This window comes from Tenebrio molitor, chromosome 1, assembly GCF_963966145.1.
Source record: "Tenebrio molitor chromosome 1, icTenMoli1.1, whole genome shotgun sequence".
NCBI classification, from domain to species: Eukaryota; Metazoa; Arthropoda; class Insecta; order Coleoptera; family Tenebrionidae; genus Tenebrio; species Tenebrio molitor.
In genome coordinates this window covers 12,378,260-12,400,765 of record NC_091046.1, presented here as the reverse complement: position 1 = coordinate 12,400,765, position 22,506 = coordinate 12,378,260, and the positions used below count along the sequence as shown (strand labels likewise).

Genomic DNA, 22,506 nt, shown 5'->3' with positions numbered 1-22,506 from the left:
AAACTTCCAAGTGATTTTTAATAATTGACATTTATTAATGACACTAATGGCTGGTTTACATCATCTTTTTAGAAATGTCTAAAAAATGTTGGCCAAGATTCCGTGTCCGGAATAGTACATATTAATAAATGTATCTACATATTTGAAAAAAGTAGATACAAAATAAATTTGTGATTTTTCCAATGTCTTTTGCTTTGTAGTTCGTGCGGTCGGCTAAAAAATTTAATGTGCACCTCCGCCAAAAAGCGCCTTTTGTTCTCACCTGTTTTCAAGTCTCGGCTGCGCCTCGACTAGAAAACCCAGACTCGGACGAAAAGATGTACATCTTTTCGTTTGAGTCTGGCCTTGATACACAAATAACTATGTATTTTGAAAACAAAATATTGGATATTAGCAAACAGTAGACTGTTTTTTACTATTTGTGACAAATATTAACCAAAATAAGAAGTGCAAAACGGCTTTTTATCGAAGAAATAAGAATAAGTCGTTGAAGAAAGAAGTATACAGAATACTCGACCAGATACATTGCTGCAAAAATCTATTTAGTTCCTCGCGTTATTAACAATCTTGTTAAGAATGTAGAAAACATTATAGAGGAGGACCTACGATTACTCTTCGGAAAACAGGAAGAAGAGCTATTTTTCGTAGAACGTTAAATTTTTTACTTATAAAAAGACAAATTGAGCAAAACGTTTGCAAGTGTGGGAACTGTTCACAAGGTAATTAAAAAATAATTTGAAGCTCGCCACTATAAAGCTAGACTGAATCTTGCCAGGAACCATAAGCACCGGACTGGAAAAGTAGAATTTTTACTAACGAAAAGAGATTTATTTGTTCCCTACTTGTAAACATCAGTTTATCAAGTCACTGTATTCACCTTGAAAATGTCTCTTAACTGGCTAGCATGTAAAATGATACTAGCAAGCGTGTAAAATTTTACCGGCTAGCCCGTGCTCATATGAGTGATGTGTGTTTCCAAAGCAATACGTGTAAAGCTCATACGATTTTTTTTTCAAATATCGGAATTTTTAATAGTTTGTATAACTATTTACAAGGGAGGAACAAATAAAATATTCAACAATACACGCATGGTAACGGGTTTTACTGGCTTCAGAAGGTGACTGGCTCGCCTTCGGCTCTCCAGTCACATCCTTCTGTCGCCAGTAAAAACCCTTTTTACCATGCTAGTAATGTTAAATACATACTATTTGTTTGGATGGTCCAAATAGTTTTTCATTCCATTTTTACGAATTAAGAAAAGAAAATGAGGTTTTCTCGAGATGTCACAATGGAGAAAGAGGTGTAATGGTACGCCGAGCACTCTCTTCTAAAGCATTTAGTCATACACGAAAAACAAACTGCAGAAAAATATAAACGACTTCGTATATTAAAAAAAGACAAAAAAAGGCGAGGTTAAAGTTGACGACGTTATGGGAGGTACAGAATGGGTAATCCAACAGGATCATGCTGCAATTAACACGGCAGTAAATATTATTGAAAATTTGCTTTGCAAAAAAATTTACTCTAATGAATGTTACACAAAAATGCGTTCAATACCCACCTTTAAGTTTGTATACAGGATGGGACATCGTATACGCGCACGCGAGAAATCGCGACTTCTAATTAAATAAAATTGTCGAAAATTTTCACACTTACCTGGCAAGGTAAGGTAAGGTAAGGTAGATTTCATAATTTTTTGATAATTTTTCACTTACAAACAATGCCAAAAAAATATGTAAATTTCAACAAAAAAGTCAAATTCTGATTTTTATACTAACCTACCCAGATTGACTTCCTATAATTATTTACGAAATCAGCGGAAAAAAACACCAATTATATTTTGAATTAAACGCAGTTTTACATTTCAACTTTCAAAATCATTTTTATTTATGACCTGCTATTTGTGCTGTCGTTAATTTAGGTGACAATGGAAACTGTTAATTTTAAGGCAAAAAGGTTTAAAACGGTCGGCAATACCTTTTGTTGGGAAATTATACCATTGTGCCATAAATCAGGCGTCTGGTTTGCGTTTAAATAAAAAAGCGAATTATTTAGCTAACCAAGTCAAAATTTGTAATTGTGCCACCAGGGTTTGATGCGCTAGCAGATACAGATTCATTTAGTTTAAAAACTTTATAGGTAAATTAACAGTTAATTTCAGAAAACTAATAAAACTGTTACGACCTTATTTATCAACAAAATTTTTTTTTAAAATTCTCAAATATATCTTATCAATAATTAGTTAGGTATATAAAATTTCAACAATTTAATTTAATTAGAAGTCGCGATTTCTCGCGTGCGCGTATACATACGATGCCCCATCCCGTACATATTATTCAATTCTAGTTACATTATTCAGTTGAAATATAAAGCTGTGCGCAAGACAGTTAGTTTTTTTTTAAATATTAACAATACGAGTAAGGTTAATTAGTTGTCACACATGTTTCTAACATTTTTAAATGAAAATGTTCTTACTTAGTTTTAGTCGTGAATTTTAAAAAGTTATAATCGCAAACAAATGAAATAAATAAAACATTTTAAATTAATCTTCAGGAAGGAAGGAATTTACAACACAACTTTGTTAACTAAATCTCTACTCGTGAAAACTCACTGCATTAATTCTTCTTTCATCGTTTCATCGACCCGTTTAGGATTTGCAAACAAATTCTAACACTAATAATTTATTTGTCTATTGACAGAATATTATAATATAAAATGCAAAATGTATCCCCCATGCTAACTCTTTATTTCACGAGAGACTTCTTCAACACTTGTTCTCATTTAATATGACAGTTCTTGTAAAGGATTTAAAGCAACAAATCTTCTTAATATATTTCTACAGTTATGCAAAATTTTGTGAACTTCCAGCGATCTCTTCTGGTTCAACTCCCACAGCCGCACGCCCGCAACGTTGGTAGATGTGAAATCCAAATTTTCTTTTTCCACATTTTTCATATTACCAAAAATTAGTCAGATGTCGATATTATTTTTTTTTTTAATTTCATATCCAGTTACACTGGTGAAGGCACACATGAAGTTAACGATCACATTTAAACTCTCTTTGCAACACCTTCCCTTTTAATAAACTACTTGATCGGCACAGATTTCATTATTTAATTTTTTTCACAATGATGTTTTTGCTACTCAGATTTATATGGATCCAAAAAGATTAAAAGATACTTTTATAACCTAAGCGTTGACGATTTACATGAATTCTTTTCACAGAATTATATTCTCAACTTCCTTAAAAGAAAAGGTAGTAATTACGCCACCTTATAGCAGCCCAATACAAAAAACAATCTATCAAACTTAAATTATATATGTACTTCTTACCCTACCTGCGGAACCTGTTGAATGTTGAATAGAATATTCGTCGATACTTTCTATCTTAGTTACAGTTCTTCTTTACACTTAGTTACTATATTACATGTATGTACGCTGCAAATTTGATATTTCTTAATTTTCACGGACCCAACATTTTGTTTTTTGGTAAAGTATAAACACTTCATCATTGGTACGGTGTCAAAAAATTCCTGCTGCAAATGCACGCTAATTTAATTTTGCTGATAGCAAAATGCGTTGAGTTACATTAACAACTGATAATGCAGTGACATAAAGTTAAACAGAAAAAAATGAAAGTGATAAAGGGCGCGCCGTTTGTCGTAATTTAATCCCCTTATTAATAGCCCGCAGCATAATTGTATTGTTGGGGTCACATCGTATTATAAACTCATTAATGAGGAAACAGCAATTTGACGCGACGACCAAGAAAAGTAATAATAAGATTAAGGTGGATACCCTTTACTTCAAGTGTTCGACTGTATGCGTCACCCACACAGACCAGGGCCGTACCAGCGTGTGCCCCGACCTCATCGACCCACACCACGACCTCACCCGAACCTCGCCACCTTTTTCGCCAACAGTGACCTCAACTCTCCTCTGCGGGACCCTCGCTCCCTGGCACATTTTCAGAAATATGGGGCGTTCGCCCCATTTCTATCCGAACCTCCGGCCCTGGCGCTCCGCCCGAGAAGAATGGAGCAGTGCGCGCGCCTTTTCGTCCGCATTTACTTGCGGAGCAGTCGCTGCGGTGGTCGCCGCTAGAATCTCGTGCTCGATTGTCCGAGTCACGTTTTCTTGGAGGCGGTAGATGTTTACAAACGCCGATTTCCGTGTTGTTGCGAGATCATAGACGATCTGTGATAGAAATGTGACTGTTTGCAGTGATTGACATCGTTGTCGTTTCTCAAATATGAGCGACTCGGACCGCAGCGATGATGACACCTGGGAAAATTTCTTCGGTGAGTGCTAAACTAAGGGGTTGACGGGGGTAATTCATGTTTTTCTTTTGCGATTCTTGCTCCCGGACTTGACAACCAATCTCTTTATTTCCTTAGAGTCATTTTAATTATTTATCATTTCGTACTTCGGTTATTATGTTGTGTCTTACACATATTCTATTGTTGCTATTCGATCAGATGTGAGTGACAGCGCAAAAGAAATGTATTTTGTGTTGATAATGAAGTGAAGTCGGTTCGGCATAACTTCACCGGCTAATTAAAATCTTCAAATTTTATAGTGTAAACTATGACTGTGAAACTTTATTGTCTATTGTATATGCGTTAATCAAGTGTTTTTATGTCTATTAAAACATACTAATTTAGATTAGCGTAAATGTAAGCTTGTTTGGAAAACATTATAAATAATATTCTGCGTTCCTATGTACCTAACACATGTTTCTGTGAAAAGCACAATAGGGAATGTTGCTCTGTTCACTGTGTTCTCAATGTTGTGTTTTGAATTTAGCTAAACGTTAAAAGTGATATATTTTTAAAATTTGTATAATAATTATGCATACTTGCTTGGTAATTATTTTGGTAAATTTGTTGAGAGTTAGAGTAAATTATAGAATTTGTCCCAAACAGAATAATCTGGTGCAAAATTAGTCATTTTACTGATTAATTAACCCATATACGTGTGAAAATATCAAAAGACTGATTGCTATGTGCTTAATCATAACTTTATCCATGATATTTTTGCCAGAGATCACGTACTCTCTTTGATTTCTTTTTTTTTTTGGTTGACATGACACAGTTTGATAGTTATCACTCAGTTATCTACATCGTAAAACTAATAAAATTTTGATACACTTCCGGATTATGTCAGTTTTCATATTTACCATTTTACTGAGTAAATAACCATAAAACATTCAATATAGACTTAAATCTATAAATAGAGATATGAACCACGAAAAAGTATACATGAATGTGGTTTCAATTTTCCTCAAAGAAAATTATTATTACTAGAACGTTAAAGGCCCTTTCAACTTCTCAAATCATGTATATACATTAATATTTGTAAACACGCCCAAATTTGTTAAGAAATTTCTGATTTTTGAACCTATTTCAGAAATATCTTGACCTAAAGTCCATTCAGAAACCAAAAAACCGCCAACGTCGCATTTTCCTCGATAATTACTATCGGCAACGCTGTCTAGTGTAAAATTTGGTGAGACTTGTTATTTTGAGGTTAAATGTTTATTAAGTGTCTTGTTTTTCTGGGCATGTTTAAGTAAAAATAATAAGAATCAATAATTAAATGAAACGTGCTGCTAATAAAACAATATGAACGAAATTCAAAGCAATTGAATTTTATTTTGAATCAAATAAATGTCATAATTTATAGTTACCAACATAGTATGAAAAAATATGTACCTAGGGTTTCTTAAATTTTACCAGCCTAAAGCAACAGGTAGTGGTTTTTTGATTTTTGAATGGACTTTACGTAATTTTTATGTAATAAGGACAAATGCCACATTTTTTACCTGGACATAGAAAATCGCAGTTTTAGCAAATTTTGAGTTATGTATTAATAACTAATAAAAAAATAGATTTGATTTTATGCTTTGCGTAGGTATCTATCCTTTTTTTAATCGAACTCTTCGTAAAGAGCAGAACATCTGGTTGTCTCAAATAGTTACAAAAAAAAAACTTGTATTAGTGAAAATTCAATTTGTTCAAAGCTTTAGATTAACATCTTAAAAAATAAACACACTGATTCACATGAGCCTTATAATAACGGAAAATTGAAGAAATATAAATAGTCAACAAAAGTAATTAATTACGACATCTTTCTAAATATAGTAACTTATAATAATTTTATAGATTATTTTCCTTAATTATTAAAATACTCATATTAGTTAAGAGCTTATCTTCGTGGATGTGAAAAATAAAAATATAAATTGACATGCGTATGCTGTAGATGAGTAATTCTTGTGATAAGTAGACTTTTTAAAGAATCAGATATCCACAATTAAAGATAATAACGTTGCACGAGAGATTTACAAGAATTTATTTCTTCTCCAATTTGTTTAAAATAAAGTTTTAGCAAAGAAGAATAAATTTAGAACTAAAATAATCCACTAAAACGCCTATAGAGTCGGGTTTCTACGTGCAAAGATTATTGGCGCCACGCAAATGGCAACAGTTCTGATCATGGTGGTAGTGTGTACTTTATCGCCCCAATGTCTTCTGTTCGGCTAAGTGTAAGAAATACTGCCCAAAATTGACTGACTCTTCTACCCTACACCTAATTTGGCCTCGCATTTTTTTTTGCAAAGCTTGCAGTATATCGATACTAAACTATAAATAGTGCATATTCTTCGGACCAGGGTCATTTATGCGTCATCATCCACACTGGTCAACTAATTGGCGAGATGGGAAACTGAAGTGATGAAAAGGGAGTGAAAGGAGAAATTGTTGAAAATTTGCATGACAATTTTCCGTTGAAGCGTTGAGAACTAAATGAGGAATTGATGTTTGCTGGGCTAGTTAACGGATCGACATTAACCTTTCGCTTCTTTTTGTTAGCATTTTCTGAAGCTCTAAAGACGACATTTGTACTACAACTTCCAATATGTGCTAGTAGAACAGTTGGCGCTATGTTAAATTCTGTCAGTGTAAAACTAATTGAAACTGACAAACTGGTGCCAGTAATATCGATTCCGATAGACTGGCGTACTTCTGGTGCCAGTAATCTTTGCAAACGACTCAGTTATTTTTTCAATGCATGAAAACAATACGTCAAAGTGAAGTTACAATGTTCATTCATTTCCGAGAAAACGTAATTTACAAATCGCTGTTTCAAGTTTGAGGGGCCATAAACTTTTTATTATCTTATAATTAAGAATGATGAGGTCCACGACTCACTCTGTATTATTTTCTACAAAAGCGGCAAAACTGTCGCACCCTCTCTCAATTTAGGACAAAAATATGGTTCACGCATGGTGATAACTTAAATTAGAGAAAACATTTATGGTGTGCAGTAAAAGTGATGTAATAGCTGCGTACAAAATTTACTCTGCTTAATATTAGGTCTAAATATTTATTAATAGATTAGTCGTTGTGAAACGCACTCATTTTACGCTTCATTGTACCGTTGTGTGAAGATGGATTAGTCGCAATTTACGAAACCGAAAGAAGTTTCGAAAATTATTTTCATTGTTTACCGTGAAAAATGGTTTGGTATTCCTCGTTTCTAACAAGAGTTCAAGTTCTCGGTTGCTTGCTTTCTTTCACTTAAAAATACACGCTTCATATAATATAGTCATTAAAATGCCAACGTTATCATATTTTGATTCACTTACATGCAACAATTAATGTATGAAGGACAGATATACCTTTGTTTACCGTCGTATTTATTTACGGCCAGACTTTGGACCATTGAGTGACTCTCTTCATTGTTGATCAATATTTATAAAATTTACCGGATTCAGTGTCGTTTTGGAGGACATATTTTTATGAAATTCTGATGTAAAAGTTTTGCAATACTTGCGTACAATTAAAAAACTGGGTTATTCCAAGTATTGCCTTACAAATTCGTATAATGTAATTACTTTTGGGAATGCTGTTTTGGTCATTTCTGTTATTTTCGGCGATGGTTATCGTGAATATTGTCGGCCCATTACCATCTTATCGAGTCTTGATTTCAGGTTCCAAAAATCGTAAAATTCACGATTATTCCGTGTAATATTGAATTTGGCCTCGTTCGTACAGTTACACGGAACACCTCAACAACGGACGAGCCCACTAAAAATTCCAATAACTTTATTAGCCCCGGGAAACCACTAACAAGATACGCGAATAGGTAACCGCAGAGGGCGGACGCCAATATTTACAGACGGACTCGGCGGATACAAATATTTACAGACAGCAATAGATGTACCCCCATAACACAGTGAACGTTTGCCGTTAAGGCACGTATAAATTCACTTCCGTTTCCATATTATATGATACATAGATCCGGTGTGCTTCCCATAAAGAACGTTTCCATTATTCAAAGTGTTTGCTGATACTGTACTTTCGGATTGAATTTGTATTCGGTAAACACGCCACGTCTTTCATTCGGTTCGAGGAATATGATGGAAAAGTAATAGGAAGGCACTAATAGCTGTTTCATTAACTTCAACAAAGACAAAGTAGATAACTTCGAGTCACAAACAAAATTAAATTAAACCGGTGGAGGCAGCGAGGCGTTGACATTTATATTAATTACACTCTTAACAAGGGTGTTTTGAAAATGTAAAATGGGCCGGATTTAATTTTCTGTACTTTTTGTGCAGGAAATGGGCGGAAAATTGAGGTAAATAAAAACACCAGGTGTAGAGATGATATTTAGTTATTTTCCAGTGTTTTTCTTCTTTTTTGGGTTGACATTATTTGATTGAAATGATCAATATTAGATGAATTTGGTTGCATTTTTTTTGGAAAAGTGTTGACATCCACAGGACTTTTATTTTCGTAGACGTCAGACGCTATTATCTAAATTCTAAAGCTTTAGTTTTGGTGGTAGGTATATTATGATTCAGAATAAGTGGCATCGCGGTAGGCGTTGGAAATTCAAATTTACGTTGGCAGCAAGACTCTTGCTAATAATACCCTAGTTTCGATGCTGTTGGTAACCTTCGCTTTTAATTTGGCCTTGATATTATCATTGGAATCGTTTTGTGTTTATTTTCTTGTTATAAGTACATATTTCCAATTTCTTTGTTTCATTTATGAAAAGTGTATTATTTGTCTGGGGGTTATCTCTGCTGTGGGTGAAAACCATGTCAAAATTATGTAACGCAGAACCTCAGAATAAAGTAATGACGGTTTCACATGTTTACCAAATTTTTTTGACATAACATAAAACTCACTTTAGAGAATCAACGCCTACTGCGATGCCACTTATTCTGAATTATACTTATAGTAAAAAACAAACATTATTTTAAAAATTAGTAAAAATTGTGATTGTGGATAGCAATTATGTAACTGAAAAGTAAAAACTATTTAATTAAATGTGGAAAAATTAATATTGGAATTAAGTTCGAAGTGACCTTTTCATTTTTCTTTCCGATAAGTTTCCAGAAGGGAACTTTAATGTGAAGCCAAAGTCAACATCTGGTTGTCATACTGGGCTTGAACGCTTTGTTGATGGGTTTATGATGTTTTGTATTGAACAACAAGGACAAAGTGACTGTAGCGAAAGTCATAAAATCCCAAATTAAAGATTGACGTAAAACAAAATTTTTAAATATCTATAAACTTCTTTGTAGTTATTCTGTACTATCCACTCTGTTTCAAAAAATCAGAAAACACGAACGGATTATAAGAAACGCCCTTTTGGTACATAAACAAACGCTTTTGAGGAAAGATATCTTTCTAAATTTGAAAGAAAAGTAGTGCATAAAGGATAAAGGCTCAAGATACAAGAATTGTCCAACAAGAAGTTGTTAGCGAATGCAAAGTTTACAAAATTTTACTTCCAAGTGTTTTTTAACATTTTATTAAAAGAAGTATCCTGGCCGTAGAAGCAACTTCTTTGTTTCATCACTTCACTTGTTCAGTCCCGAATAAAATAAAAATTACCTCAAATTTATTTAATTTTTCCTCAAGAATTTGGTCTAATGTTAAGATGCAAGTGTAACTATCATTTTTTGTTATATGTATTGGGTGATTCAAAATGATTGTGCATAAGTATGGCAACTATGTACGAAAATTTATGTGGCAATTATGTGGATGGGGTGAAGTTGACATTTGTATGACATTTCATAAACGTGGATTTGATTCATTTTATACCATTGCACATTGATTTGACAATTTTCAAAATTGCGCGACTATGAACTGCCAAAGAAATGTCAACTTGTCTGTTGCTGCGATTGACTTTTACTCGTACATCATCAAATATAGTCAAGAAGGAACATGAGAAGATGGATCGCAAATATTGATTTTGACCCAGGAAGCCGCTGCAATAGACACACCATACCTTATCTTAGAACATTCGCATAATATTCCCTTGTTATGGTTGAATCACTCGAAAGAGAATCAGTCATGATTATTTTCCAAAATCACAGAAGACTGAAGATGGAATTGCTTTTGATTCCTCTAGAGAAGAATCGACACAGTTTCACTCTTCTATGGTTTTGTACTATCAGGTGACAAGCTCATGATGTCAACATCAGCTACTTCACGAATCTTCAATTCTGGGTCCTTTCGTCCCATATTGATCAGCTTTAATAACAGTTTGCTGACTCGTTGCAAATCACCCACTGCGAGAATCATGTTTGATGCTCTCACGATTATGTTTGCATTGCATGTCATCTTCTTGATGAGTTTTTGTAACCGTGTTACGAAAAAATGAACAAACTTAAGTTATCAAGAGTAGTTTTGAAGTCGATACATCAGTTTTCCAGTTAATTTACGTTTAATTACACCAAAAACGTGCGCTTTATTCCAGTTGTTACACAAGCAGATACAATTTCCCACTCCTTCGGCTATCTTCTCAAGTGAGATCTTGGTTTGAAATGCATGAGAAACCACAGTGATTAAGGAATCAGATGTCCATATTATGTTAGATCTGCCCTTGTACAGCATTTTAAAATTTCTAAAGTTGCTCTAGTGCAGTGCTTCTCAACTTTTTATTTAGCGTTCCATTTGGCCCATTTCTCTAATGACAATGAGATCCTTGAGCTTGATATTTCGTGGGTCAAACTATTCAATAAGTGTTCAACGGGAAGTAATAAAATGTTATCGGGTAGGGTTCAAATTTTGAGCGCCACAAACCACTGTAATACCCCTGATTTGTCTTTCTGCTCGAGCGTTACGAGGGCGACAACAAATAACAACGACCGTTACGTCTCAAGAGTTTTGTTTTTATTATATTAATACGTTTAATTCTCATGCAGAACTCTGGCATTGAGCAATACTTTTTCCGTGAGATTCTGAGTATGTTATCACAGTAAACATGATACTACAAGTGTCGCTGTAAACAAGAGATAGCAGGTACATTTTTGCACCGAGAGAGATATGCATTTAGACATCAAGTTTATCACAAATGCATTTTACCATATCAGGGGAAACAACAGCTATTTTAAGAACGACACTTCCATGCAAAATCCATCGTGTCTCCTACGGATGGCCTTGTTGCTTCGGTGAAAGAAAAATGCAGAAACGTACTCAATTAGCAGTGCGTCGACGTCTGTAAAAATAAATGTGGCAACAAATATAATTTAAACAGAAAACAATCCCACCAAACGAGTCTTGCAGTAAATGCTCCACATAAAATTTCCTTTATTGGAATATATAGTAATTGTAAGATAATCAATCACCGACTAACTGCCGACATAGGGCATGTTGTGTTAATTTTGTTATATTTCTCCCGTTTCATGTAGGTACGAGTAGACAGATTTAATCGCTACTCAGTCGTAATAGTACTAATTTTAACTGGCGCGTTGATACAAAAATCGTTTGAAACGTAACGCAATGCAAATAATTATTGACAAGTTAATTTTAATGTTGCAATTTTTTGAGAGTAGTTTCTCGAATATTGTAGCACATGCATATTTTTAACGCAAACTTTCACCTATAATGGTGAGCTCTGTCTTATATAATAATTAATAACTTATTAGTAATAGTCTGACGTTCAGGTGTACAACTACATTTGGTTGGCAATAGCCAAAGTAGTTTGTTTATTTGCATTTTCTGGAGTGGCACTAGTACTTGAAATTTTATTTTAAATGCACGAACACGGTCACATGTTTAAACACGAATGTATAAATATGCTTGGATTATTAGCATACAAACATTGTAAAGACCAAAGGGTAGACACAACAAAATAAATAAAATGCAGAATAAATCACTTCATTTTGTCGAAAGCACCGTCCAGACCCGCCACATGTTATAAAAAATCAATTAAAGCGGCCCGAAAACTAGGATTATCTCGTTGATTCCTCGACTTCCGGCTATTTTATCTCATTACACGAGGATATTGCGAAGAGTTCGACATTTCATTCCAATTTTGACACCGTTACTCTTGTCCATAAGTGGGGTAAACGCATGAAGAACAACATGTGCTATTGTTGGTGTGGGCAGCACGTTACTTACAGCAGGACAGGTACGTTTTAAGAACTGGTACTCGTGGGTCGCTCTGTGAATATTTTGAAACTTCTTCTGGTCTATACAGTCGTTGCCGCACTATTATGAAATTGATTTTTCTGCTAATGCAATTTGCGTTTAATCGAACTCCGTAAGTGTCGACTTTGTTTGCGGTTACAGTGCTCTCTTTCACTTGACGGAAAAACCTTTTGTGGGAAGGAATTTGTAAATCGTCTTTGTAATGGTGAGTGTACTTGATGTTATTGTTTGTATTGTTTGAGGTGTCGTATTGAAATGCTGATTTAAATGAGTTGAGAAGGTCGTAACAGTTTTGAGTGTGGACTGTGTTTGGAAAAAAGTCTAATCATCATAATCACTAATCAGGTACTGCCAGCGCTGAAGAAAGTCATGCGAGATTGAATTACTTAATTCTAGACGTTTTTCTAAATCGAAAGTAACTCTGACATGAATTACAGGTTTTTTTTCCTAGAAGGTAGTATGTAATTGCAAAATGGTTCCACACTTGTTAACTCGTCTGCAATTTACTATAGTTAAATTGCTTTATTTTTGTTGTAAAGAAGCGTTCTAATGAATATGAATATGTATGTCATTCAATATGTTGACACTCAATACTCGTAGTTAATTTTTCCAATAATTAAATGGTCCAGAACAATGTTTCTGAAAGTGTGGGTATTTTGAGAATATGCAGAATTTATAAAAAGTAACGTAATTAAAATTAACGAAAAATTATACATTTAATAAGAAAACATGAATCAGCAAGTAGTAGGATGATAACCAACTTCTCAAATGTAGGTAGGCTGTCTGTAACAAGCACAAAATAAAAGAGATCCTTTCCAAGATCGAGTTTATTTCCACATTTTGTTTTGTTTGCAATTATTCTTTTCAACCAAAAGTGGTCCATCAGCAAATATTTCGACTAGTTTTTGTTACAAATTTTGCCAGTTTCATTAAACTTTTCCAAAAAAGACTTTAAAAGATTTTTCCATTTCTGATCAGATAATAATTATGTACCTATATCTGTAAATTTTCAAAAATAAAAAAAAAAACTCCAAAAGAATCTCAATTAATAATAATACATACTAGATTGGGTGATTCACAATGATTGTGGATAAGTATGGCAACTATGTACGAAAATTTATGTGGCAACTGTGTGGGTGGGGTAGAGTTGACATTTGTATGACATTTCATAAGCGTGCATTTGATTTTTTGGTCATTGTTCACTTTAACTATTTCTGGAATTTTCGCGTTTTTTCTGGCTAGACAGCCTCAGGGCGTCCTCCTACATCGTTTTCCACCACTCAAACCTTGTGCAAATGAATTTTCCTTACCCATTAGTTATACTAAGACATTGGCGCGAATTTGACGCGACCTTGAAACACAACAAGAGAGAAAAAAAAAGGCATTTGCACAAGGTTTGAATGGTGGGAAACGATCTAGGAGGACGCCCTGAGGCTGTCTAACCAGAAAAAACGTGAAAATTCCAGAAGTAGTTAAAGTGAACAATTACCGATTTTTTTTATACCATTGCACATTGATTTGACAATCTTCAAAATTGCGCGACTATGAACTGTCAATAGTAATACAACGAGTGGGTACGAAATTGCCGGAAATTTTCGATCTCAGATACGAGTATTTGTTTCGGCGACATTTTCACGAGTGAGCGAAGCGAACAAGTGAAAATTGTCTTAAGAAACAAATACGAGTGGTCTGAGGAGAAAATTTCCGGCAATTTCATACCCACGAGTTTGTATTCGGCATGACAATTCACCGAGCGAAGATTGAAAAATTTAATAAAATAGAAAATAAAATATCCTAGTGGAAACATTTTGTTGGAAATTTTTGGTGGCAATTTTCACTAGTGAAAATTTCCGCGGCAATTTTTTTAAAACAAACGTGATTGGTCCATGCTGATCAATTTCGTAAATCTGATTGGTCGAGAGAATGCGAGTTGAATTGTCAAAGAAATATCAGCTATATCGTACCCACACAGTTGCCACATAAATTTTCGTACATAGTTGCCATACTTTTATCCACAATTATTTTAAATCACCGAATACCTTGGATTTATAGTTTACATTACAACTACTCTGGATCTATTTCTATAACTATAGAAATAGATAGATTTTCTAGTTAATGAAGAATTGCATTTCTTTCTTCAAACTGTACATTTTTAAGTATGGGGTCGCCAAAAAATTTTCTCTCATCAAAAGGGAGTCACGCTGTCAAACATTTTGGCGGAATCATCACTGTATTGTTATTGTTGGGTTAGAAGCCTACAATTTAAAATTTTCCAATCTCTCGCTGGACGAAGTATATCACAACAGAAAAATTCCGCCTTTACCCATAGGGGGTTATATGTATGTACATTTTGAGGCTAATTTATTCCAGATTTTAAATCAGTTTGTAATGCATTTACGTAAAAGTTCATACACCCTGTATTGGGTTGCTTATTGCCCCAGAAAATTTAATTCAAATTATAACGTAGCACGTTCCACGTTGGGTAAAAAATATGAATTAAAACTGTCTTTTCGTTGTGGAGAGACAAGACATTATCTTTGTAAATTGCAACCTTTTTTGTACCTACGCAAATAACATACGAGTGACATATCTAAATTAGCCATTAACAGAAGTTGTTTTTTAGTCTACGGAGATAATAAGACATTACCATTTTTTGACTTTTTTATTTCAAGTATATTTTAAACATTTTATTGACTTTTAATTTTTGGAAGATCCCGTACCATTCTGAACCCACAGTAGAGGTACAGCTAGAATACAGAACTATGAAAAATATTAGAATATATACATATTAATACATACAAGGAGCTTTTTTTTATCTCTGAACATAGCCCATACTTAGTCCCTATGTTCAGTTTTTTAAAAAACGCAGATCGATGCATTGAGAGTATTTGCTATGCAACCAATTTATACTCGACGCATCCGTGGTTGTTAAATTTTGAAATAATGTTAAAAATTGTTCCGATTAATGGAATTAGTCTATCGGGATAAGTGACTGAAAAAACGTGACGCACATTTTTTATGATCCGATTGGCCTGGCATTATGTGTAATTTAATTGATTTTTTCACAATTATAATTCAAACAACTTGTCTTTTATTATTGTCAAGTACCTATATTGTCGTAACGTTGGTTACTTGTTTAGATACATGCATTGATCTGCGTTTTTTTAAAAGTGAACATAGGGACTAAGCATGGGCTATGTTCAGAGTTAAAAAAAGCTCTCTGTATATTGCTCGCAAGTGAAATACGAACACTCAGAAACCATGCGTTTTTTTAAATAAAATTTTACACAGATTCAGTCAGTAACAAATGGTTAAAGTTAGAAGGAATCGGGACAAAGAACTCACGGTCGTTATCAATATTTTGTTGAAAACCAAAGTATCTTTTTATTGGGTTTGATAACGTTATCTGTGAAAAAAAAAATGCCCGTTTTATCCTACCTTGATAACGTCAGTTCAATCAAAAATGCAGAAGGAGACACGCTAATTTTTCTCAGTTAACACAATTTGCTTCGTGAAGGTGGTTTTTCTTTTCGCCAAATTGCGGGACGTATAGAGCGAAGCGTAGCAAGTGTGGTGGCAACTTGGAGGACATGGGATGAAGAACACCGTACACGTCGTTCTGAAGGCTCTGGGGCTTCCAGAAGAACCACACCACGAGAGGATCGTCTCCTCCGAATTATGGCCCTCAGAGACAAACTGCGTACCACTCGATCCATTGCGGATCAGTGATACTCGTATGCAGCAGAAGGTAGGCCCGTTCGTATGCGTACTATATGCCATTGCCTACGGCCGCGTTTGGTGCTCCCATTAACGCCAGATCACAGTCACCTACGTCTGGAATGGGGCAGAGAACGTAAACACTGGACTCTTCAGTGGCAACATGTGTTTTTCTCCGATTTTGTATGGGAGCCCATGATGGACGGTAGAGGGTGAGGCGACTACGAGGTGAACGCAAAAATTTAACGTTTGCTGTTGAGTGTCATGTATACCGTACTGTTGGAGTAATGGAATGGGGTGCTATTGCTCACGACAGCAGATCTCGCTTATTTTTTATTCGAGGCCCTATGACAACCCAATGGTACACAATGAAGTGTTAGGGTCCATTGTTGTGCCTTATGTTAAAAGCATAGAAGAAGGTATTTTCCAGCAAGACAACGCACGCTCACATATTGCTCGAGCTTCTTTGGCTTTCTTGGAAGAGGAAGAAATTGAATTGTTGCCATAGCCCCCTCGATCCCCCGATTTATCGTCCATTGATAAAGTCTCGGGTACGATGGGGAAATTCTTTGACGATTTACCACATCCTCCAACAACTTTGGAAGAACTTCAGGGTGCCGTAGCAGACATTCCACAGGAGTTCATAAACAACGCCATTGCCAGCATGATGCGCAGAATGCAGGACTGTATTCGAGAGCGGGGTAGCCCAATTTTTAACTTTTTGTTCGCCGAATTGCTCTAAACTTTAATCATTTGACCTGACCTGACTGTACCCTGAATATGTGTGTAAAATTTTATTTAAAACAACGCATTTTTTCCGAGCAGTATATTAAACTAAACTAAAATAGCACCCATTTAGAATTAAATGCTGGTACAATGTACTATGGCGGCCAAAAAAATTTGGCCGTCACTTTCTTGACATTCAAGTAAAGTGTAAATAAACCTTTAGGAATCATAACCCCATTTCCGATTCTTGTCATTTTGACAATCAATTTAAACTGTTTGAAGCTGAGATATTCCAAAAATCCGATATGAATGAACAAAATTAGAGCAATCGTACATAGATACTTAACCTGAGGTAAACGTTCTGTGTAGTAGAAATGACAAAATAATTTTGAGTTTTGAAATTTACCACCCAAAAAATAACGTTCATAATCAAGACGGTAATCATGATGACAATAAAGTAGGGATTACATATTTTTTTTTTGAATTGACAGACAATGACGGCCAAAATTTTTTGTCCGCCATAGTACCACTACAATTTCTAATTTTAAATATGACAATAAAAATAACCGCAAATACTCCAAATGAAAGAATAACTTTGTAGTATTTGGGCTTATGTTTTAAGTACAAAACATTAGGAAAAACCATTAAAAAATATAATTCTTTTGCTTTTTATTAAAATATAATTTCTCCTTACCCATAGGGAATGGGAATAGGTATACAGCCTGTCCCAGAACTCCCTCCCCATTGAAAACAGGCATGTGCCGAAGCTCGTCCTCAGGTATTACTAAAAATTGGACAGGTTGCTAGACAGACAGAAAAGTTTACTTGGAATTTTGATTTCGAAATCCCGGCAACGCAAAATTGCGGTCATCCTACCTCGATGGTGCTCAACTCTGATTGGTCAGGTTTAGGATAGGAGATAGGACTTTTTTTCTTTAAAATTCAGATTATTACATTTACCCAAATACTCTCTTTTTTCTCCGGGGAGGCAGTTTTAGGACACCTCTATGTTTATCTAGATTTCACATTCGAATTCTTACATTTTAGTCATTTTACTAATTTACTATCAAGGAAACATCTTAGATTATTAGTTGTAATTTTAATTCTACATCTTAAATTTATAAATATCAGTACCTACCTTTTTGTTGATTGAAAAAAGGGGAAGATAACTTTACAACATGATCAATAAAAAAAAAAATAAGGAGTAGCTGTGGAAAACATGGCTATGGTTTCTATCATAAATATTTTGTATTTTCGATTAAAAGTCAACGTAAATTGACAGGTGACAGTTTATTAAGTTACGCTGCACGTTTAACGAAATCTTCTTCTCCATGGCCGCCCCATATCTCTTTTTTTGTAGCTGTATGGTGAATAATTTCTTCAAACAGAAATGGATAATAAATGATACCAAAACTTGTAAGGGTATTATTTTCGTTGAGTTGCTAAGTTTGAACGAGACTGGATGTTCTATTGAGAGCTCTCAAATGCCATTCAAACTGAAGTTAACAAGAAAATTTAAAATGGAGAAAACTGAAATTAAGATTAAATTAACTTAATCTTTATAAAAGTAAGATATGAATTTTATTCTAATTTATGGTTTAAGTATGTACATACTTAATTAATATTTTGATGAGTCCCGGCGCGCCTCCGAATTAACATTTTCTTGTTACATACCTTAAAAGCGTGCAGATTGTTTTCTTAACCGAGATGGTCAAAGTGACAATTTTGAATTATGTGTAGATTTTCCGATAAGTAATTACAGTTTATTACAGTCCTGGGAGTACAGTTTGCGTGGATTAATGATTTCGTGATTATCTGAGCTCAAGTATTTCCATTTGCATTTTCTCCACGGTGAACGTAAACCGAGGTCAACAGTCGGAAATTCATTTTCTTAATCTCGCTCCTAATTTTACACGTCCGTAAAAGCAGCGTTTAGTAACTTGACGAACAAAAATAGCTTGCGTTCAATCATAGGTGTAATGTCTCGTCGAACCATTTGCAGACTAATTAAGTTTTCACCGGTAACAATTTTTGAAATGTTACTCCTTTCCCCAGCATGATTTATTAGAGTGCACGCTCTGTGTTTAAATCGCAATTAGAGTCTCACAGGACTGAGAAAAATCAAACAGCTTGCCGCCTCTCTGTTCTTTGTGTTAATAACATGTATCGGCGATGTGATGTCGTTCGGGTAATCAATCCATTGTGGAAGTACGCCCAAGTTATATCTGGTCTAGACGTTTTTAACAAATTAGTGTATCCATCGTGGCATCACGTCGAAGCGAAGACGGATTAAAAATAGGGTGCATGGATATGTGAGAACCGTTTTAGAAAGCATTTCAGGTGTTGTATTTCTGTTCTGGAACTTGGTGTGAAGAAAGGACTTCTTGGTTGAACGGATTCGACTTGATAATGTGAAACAAATCGATTAAAACAATATACCTTGGCTTAATTTGGCAATTCCTTTTTGCCGTTTTACTAAATCATCGAAAGTGTCGACGGTAGTGTTATCCCAGTGTAGAGTAACAGTGATCGGTAAATATTTGTTACGAGAATTGTCAAAGAGAAACGTAACACGTGTCATCGGTGCGACCAAATTCGAAAAACTCCAAGGTAAATAAACGCCAACTGAGTCTAAATTTGTACAGAGTACCTCTAGCAATCGTTTCTAAGAATAAATCAGTTCTTTAATGAAAGTTTTAAAAGTCGTAGAAAATCTTCCTCGTCTTGAAAGATTTCTGAAGGCACTTGTTCTTAACTGTGCTCTTGAACTTGGTTACCCTTTGAAAAGTAAACAGTACATTTGAATGTTTAACAGCTGAGCAAAGATAATATCGAGAAATCCTTCTGTATTTACGCTGGCGGGGACAAGAATGAGGAACGAGATTCTAATAATAACCAACCGGCTATGTGGAGATGTTTCAGTTTTTCAGGTATTCCTGGAGCTGTCATTTTTTCTCCTGTCAATGGCGAACATGTGTAAGATGTGGAAGAATGTCTCGTTACGTTACAGTTTCTAATCGATCGACAATGTACCATCATCAAACGGATGTACAATTAAGTTGTGTTATTGATAATAATCGGTAAACATGTTCGCCAGGTTGCTCGTGTGGGATTTTTATGAAAAACTTGAACTATTGGAGAAATAGTAAAACGTAACATAAAGAAGTGTAACTGTTATGTAATACAGTATGATTCAGGGAAAATATTAATACATACATAGTTAGATCATTTCATTCTATCAAATTAGTAGGTACGTAGTGATATTTTAACTTCGTCGTCTCATTTTTTTCACTGCTATTTTTTTTAGTTGTAATCAAGAGTGTCCAGAACCTGAACCGAAAGTAGCACCGTAAATCATTCCACCCGTTATTTTAATTTTTAAAGGACATTTTTTCTGGCGATATAAAAATAAAACATAATGTTGGTGTTTGTGCAGACTAACAAACAAGACCTTCGACGAAAGCTGTTTCAGCAACAAAGTGTGTACTCTGCTGGAGTAATGTGGCGAGAATTTAATAGACAAAGAAATATTTTTGAAAGTACAGCTTATTTATTTAACTCCACGTTGTCGGTGTCTAATTAAATTATAAAACTTAATATGCGGTAAGCAGTAAAACAAACAAGTGTTGGTAATATTTATTTTTTATAAATGATTTACGATCTTTACAACTGTGGTTTTGCTATTACTCACCAAACAACTTGAGGAGAATGTCTTACTAATAGGAGTCAGAGGTAAATGAGCATTCTTAATGAGAAGCATGTGTGACAGGAAGTTGAATATTAAAGGATTACATTTCCAAAACCATGTCTTAGGTAATAATTTTACCGACTTTTTTTTGAAAATTCAAGTGAATGAAAAACAAAGAAATGGAGCTATTTTTAAACTATTCAGTTTTTTAATTTATGATCTTAAAAGAAATTGCAATAGCTTTCAGGGGACTCGGATTTAAATTTTTAAGAAGAAATTTCTTGTATTGCTATCATTGTACATTTTCAATCATTTGCAAAGAAAATTTTCATCTCTAATGCATAAAACATTTTTTTATAAATGGATAGTTTAATGATTTCAAATCAGGAATAATTCAGTTGGAATAATTGACAATACATAATTAAATAATTTGCTTTTTTGTGAAATTTTTCAAATGGAAATGTCCATAATTCCTTACCTTTTTTTTTCATTATTCGACTTTTTTAACATCAATGTAACCTGCTCTGAAAAACTGCGCATGATAAAGGGATTTATTCAAAATGCCTACTCATTTACAACAGTATATTGTGGTGTCTTCAATAAGCCTAACTGCTATCAGGCATTTTGCAAAATGACTGAAAACGGCAAGTCATTTTCAATAATTTAAAGTTATTACTTATTATTCAAAGTGACGCTGTTTTGCAAAACGCCTAATTCTGCTATATGCCTGCGACATAGTTATACCGAGTGGAACAAAAGTATCAAATAATCGCTGTAACTTTTTAATTTGAAAAATTATGAATGGTTTATTATCATGCATGACCTTCAACAAAAATTGTCAACATTCTTGATATTGCATTTTATTACTTAGTAAGTTAATTTTATCACCTTTGTTTTTTTTTTAAATTTTATTCTTTTTCCCCATAATGGCAAAACTGTATTTATGAATACAGAAAGATACGCTTGTTTGAAAATCACAAAAAATGTATGGGTACTATTTAAAAAACCAAAGTTGATTGCCATAGCAGCAAAACGAAAAAAGATAGGAACAAACTAGAAAGATCAGATGATGCAGGATAATACACCAATCAACTTTTATATTAAACATTTTTTCATAAATTGTCAAATTAAAAAGTTACAGCCAATATTTGATACTTTTGTTCCACCCTGTATACAGTGTGGAAACTACTTATAGAATAAATTCAATAATTTCAAAACTAATGACATTTGTCGAACAGGATGAAACAGGTCAATTTTTATTTCTCATAATGCTCGTTTTAAGTAGCTTCACTTGTTCATGACATCCATTTTTGAGTTATGACGTCATCAGCATCACTAATTTTTTTAAAATAACAACCCCCACTTTTTTCTTCTCTTTTTGATAGACCTTCCAACTACCTAAATGATCAATGAAAAAAATTGGTACCTTATATAACGTTTTTTTTTTTGAGAAAATGACGAATTTTACTTCAAAAATTTAATTTAATTTTTAATGTAAAAATCTTAATTGAACTCAAACAAAAACAAACAATCATCTAAGGTTAACAATAAAATGTAAGGCAAATGTTGAAATTGCCGCCCGCCAACTATTTGGCACTTACGCAGGAGTGTAAACACTGTACAGCCCGCTCAATAATGTCAGGGCTGATTTGTTCCAGGTCAGCGCGAATTCTCTGTAGTAAATCTTCTAAATTCTTTCGTCTATTGAAGTAAACCCTTGATTTTAAATAACCACATAGAAAAAAAATTAAGTACTCTCGTGTCAAAAATGGATTACTCCCTAGGATTTAGGGATATTCGTTACTAGGTTGCCATAAATTTGGTTAGGTTGGAGGCTATGTGGTTTCTGGTGACAAACAAAAGACATCCCAAAAATGTAAGACAGCAAATTAATTGTAACAGTTGCAAATGACTAATTTCTCG

At 34.2% G+C, this 22,506-nt stretch overlaps 1 protein-coding gene across 1 annotated transcript in view; it reads left to right on the top strand.

The window, feature by feature from the left end:
- Nucleotides 1-4,024: 4,024 nt before the first annotated feature.
- GEFmeso (Guanine nucleotide exchange factor in mesoderm) overlaps nt 4,025-22,506 on the top strand; it is a 75,026-nt gene continuing 56,544 nt past the window's right edge. The window contains exon 1 of the mRNA XM_069058531.1: nt 4,025-4,301. Within this exon, the coding sequence (XP_068914632.1) occupies nt 4,253-4,301 (49 nt within the window). The 5' untranslated portion in view covers nt 4,025-4,252. The remainder of the gene's footprint in view (nt 4,302-22,506) is intronic.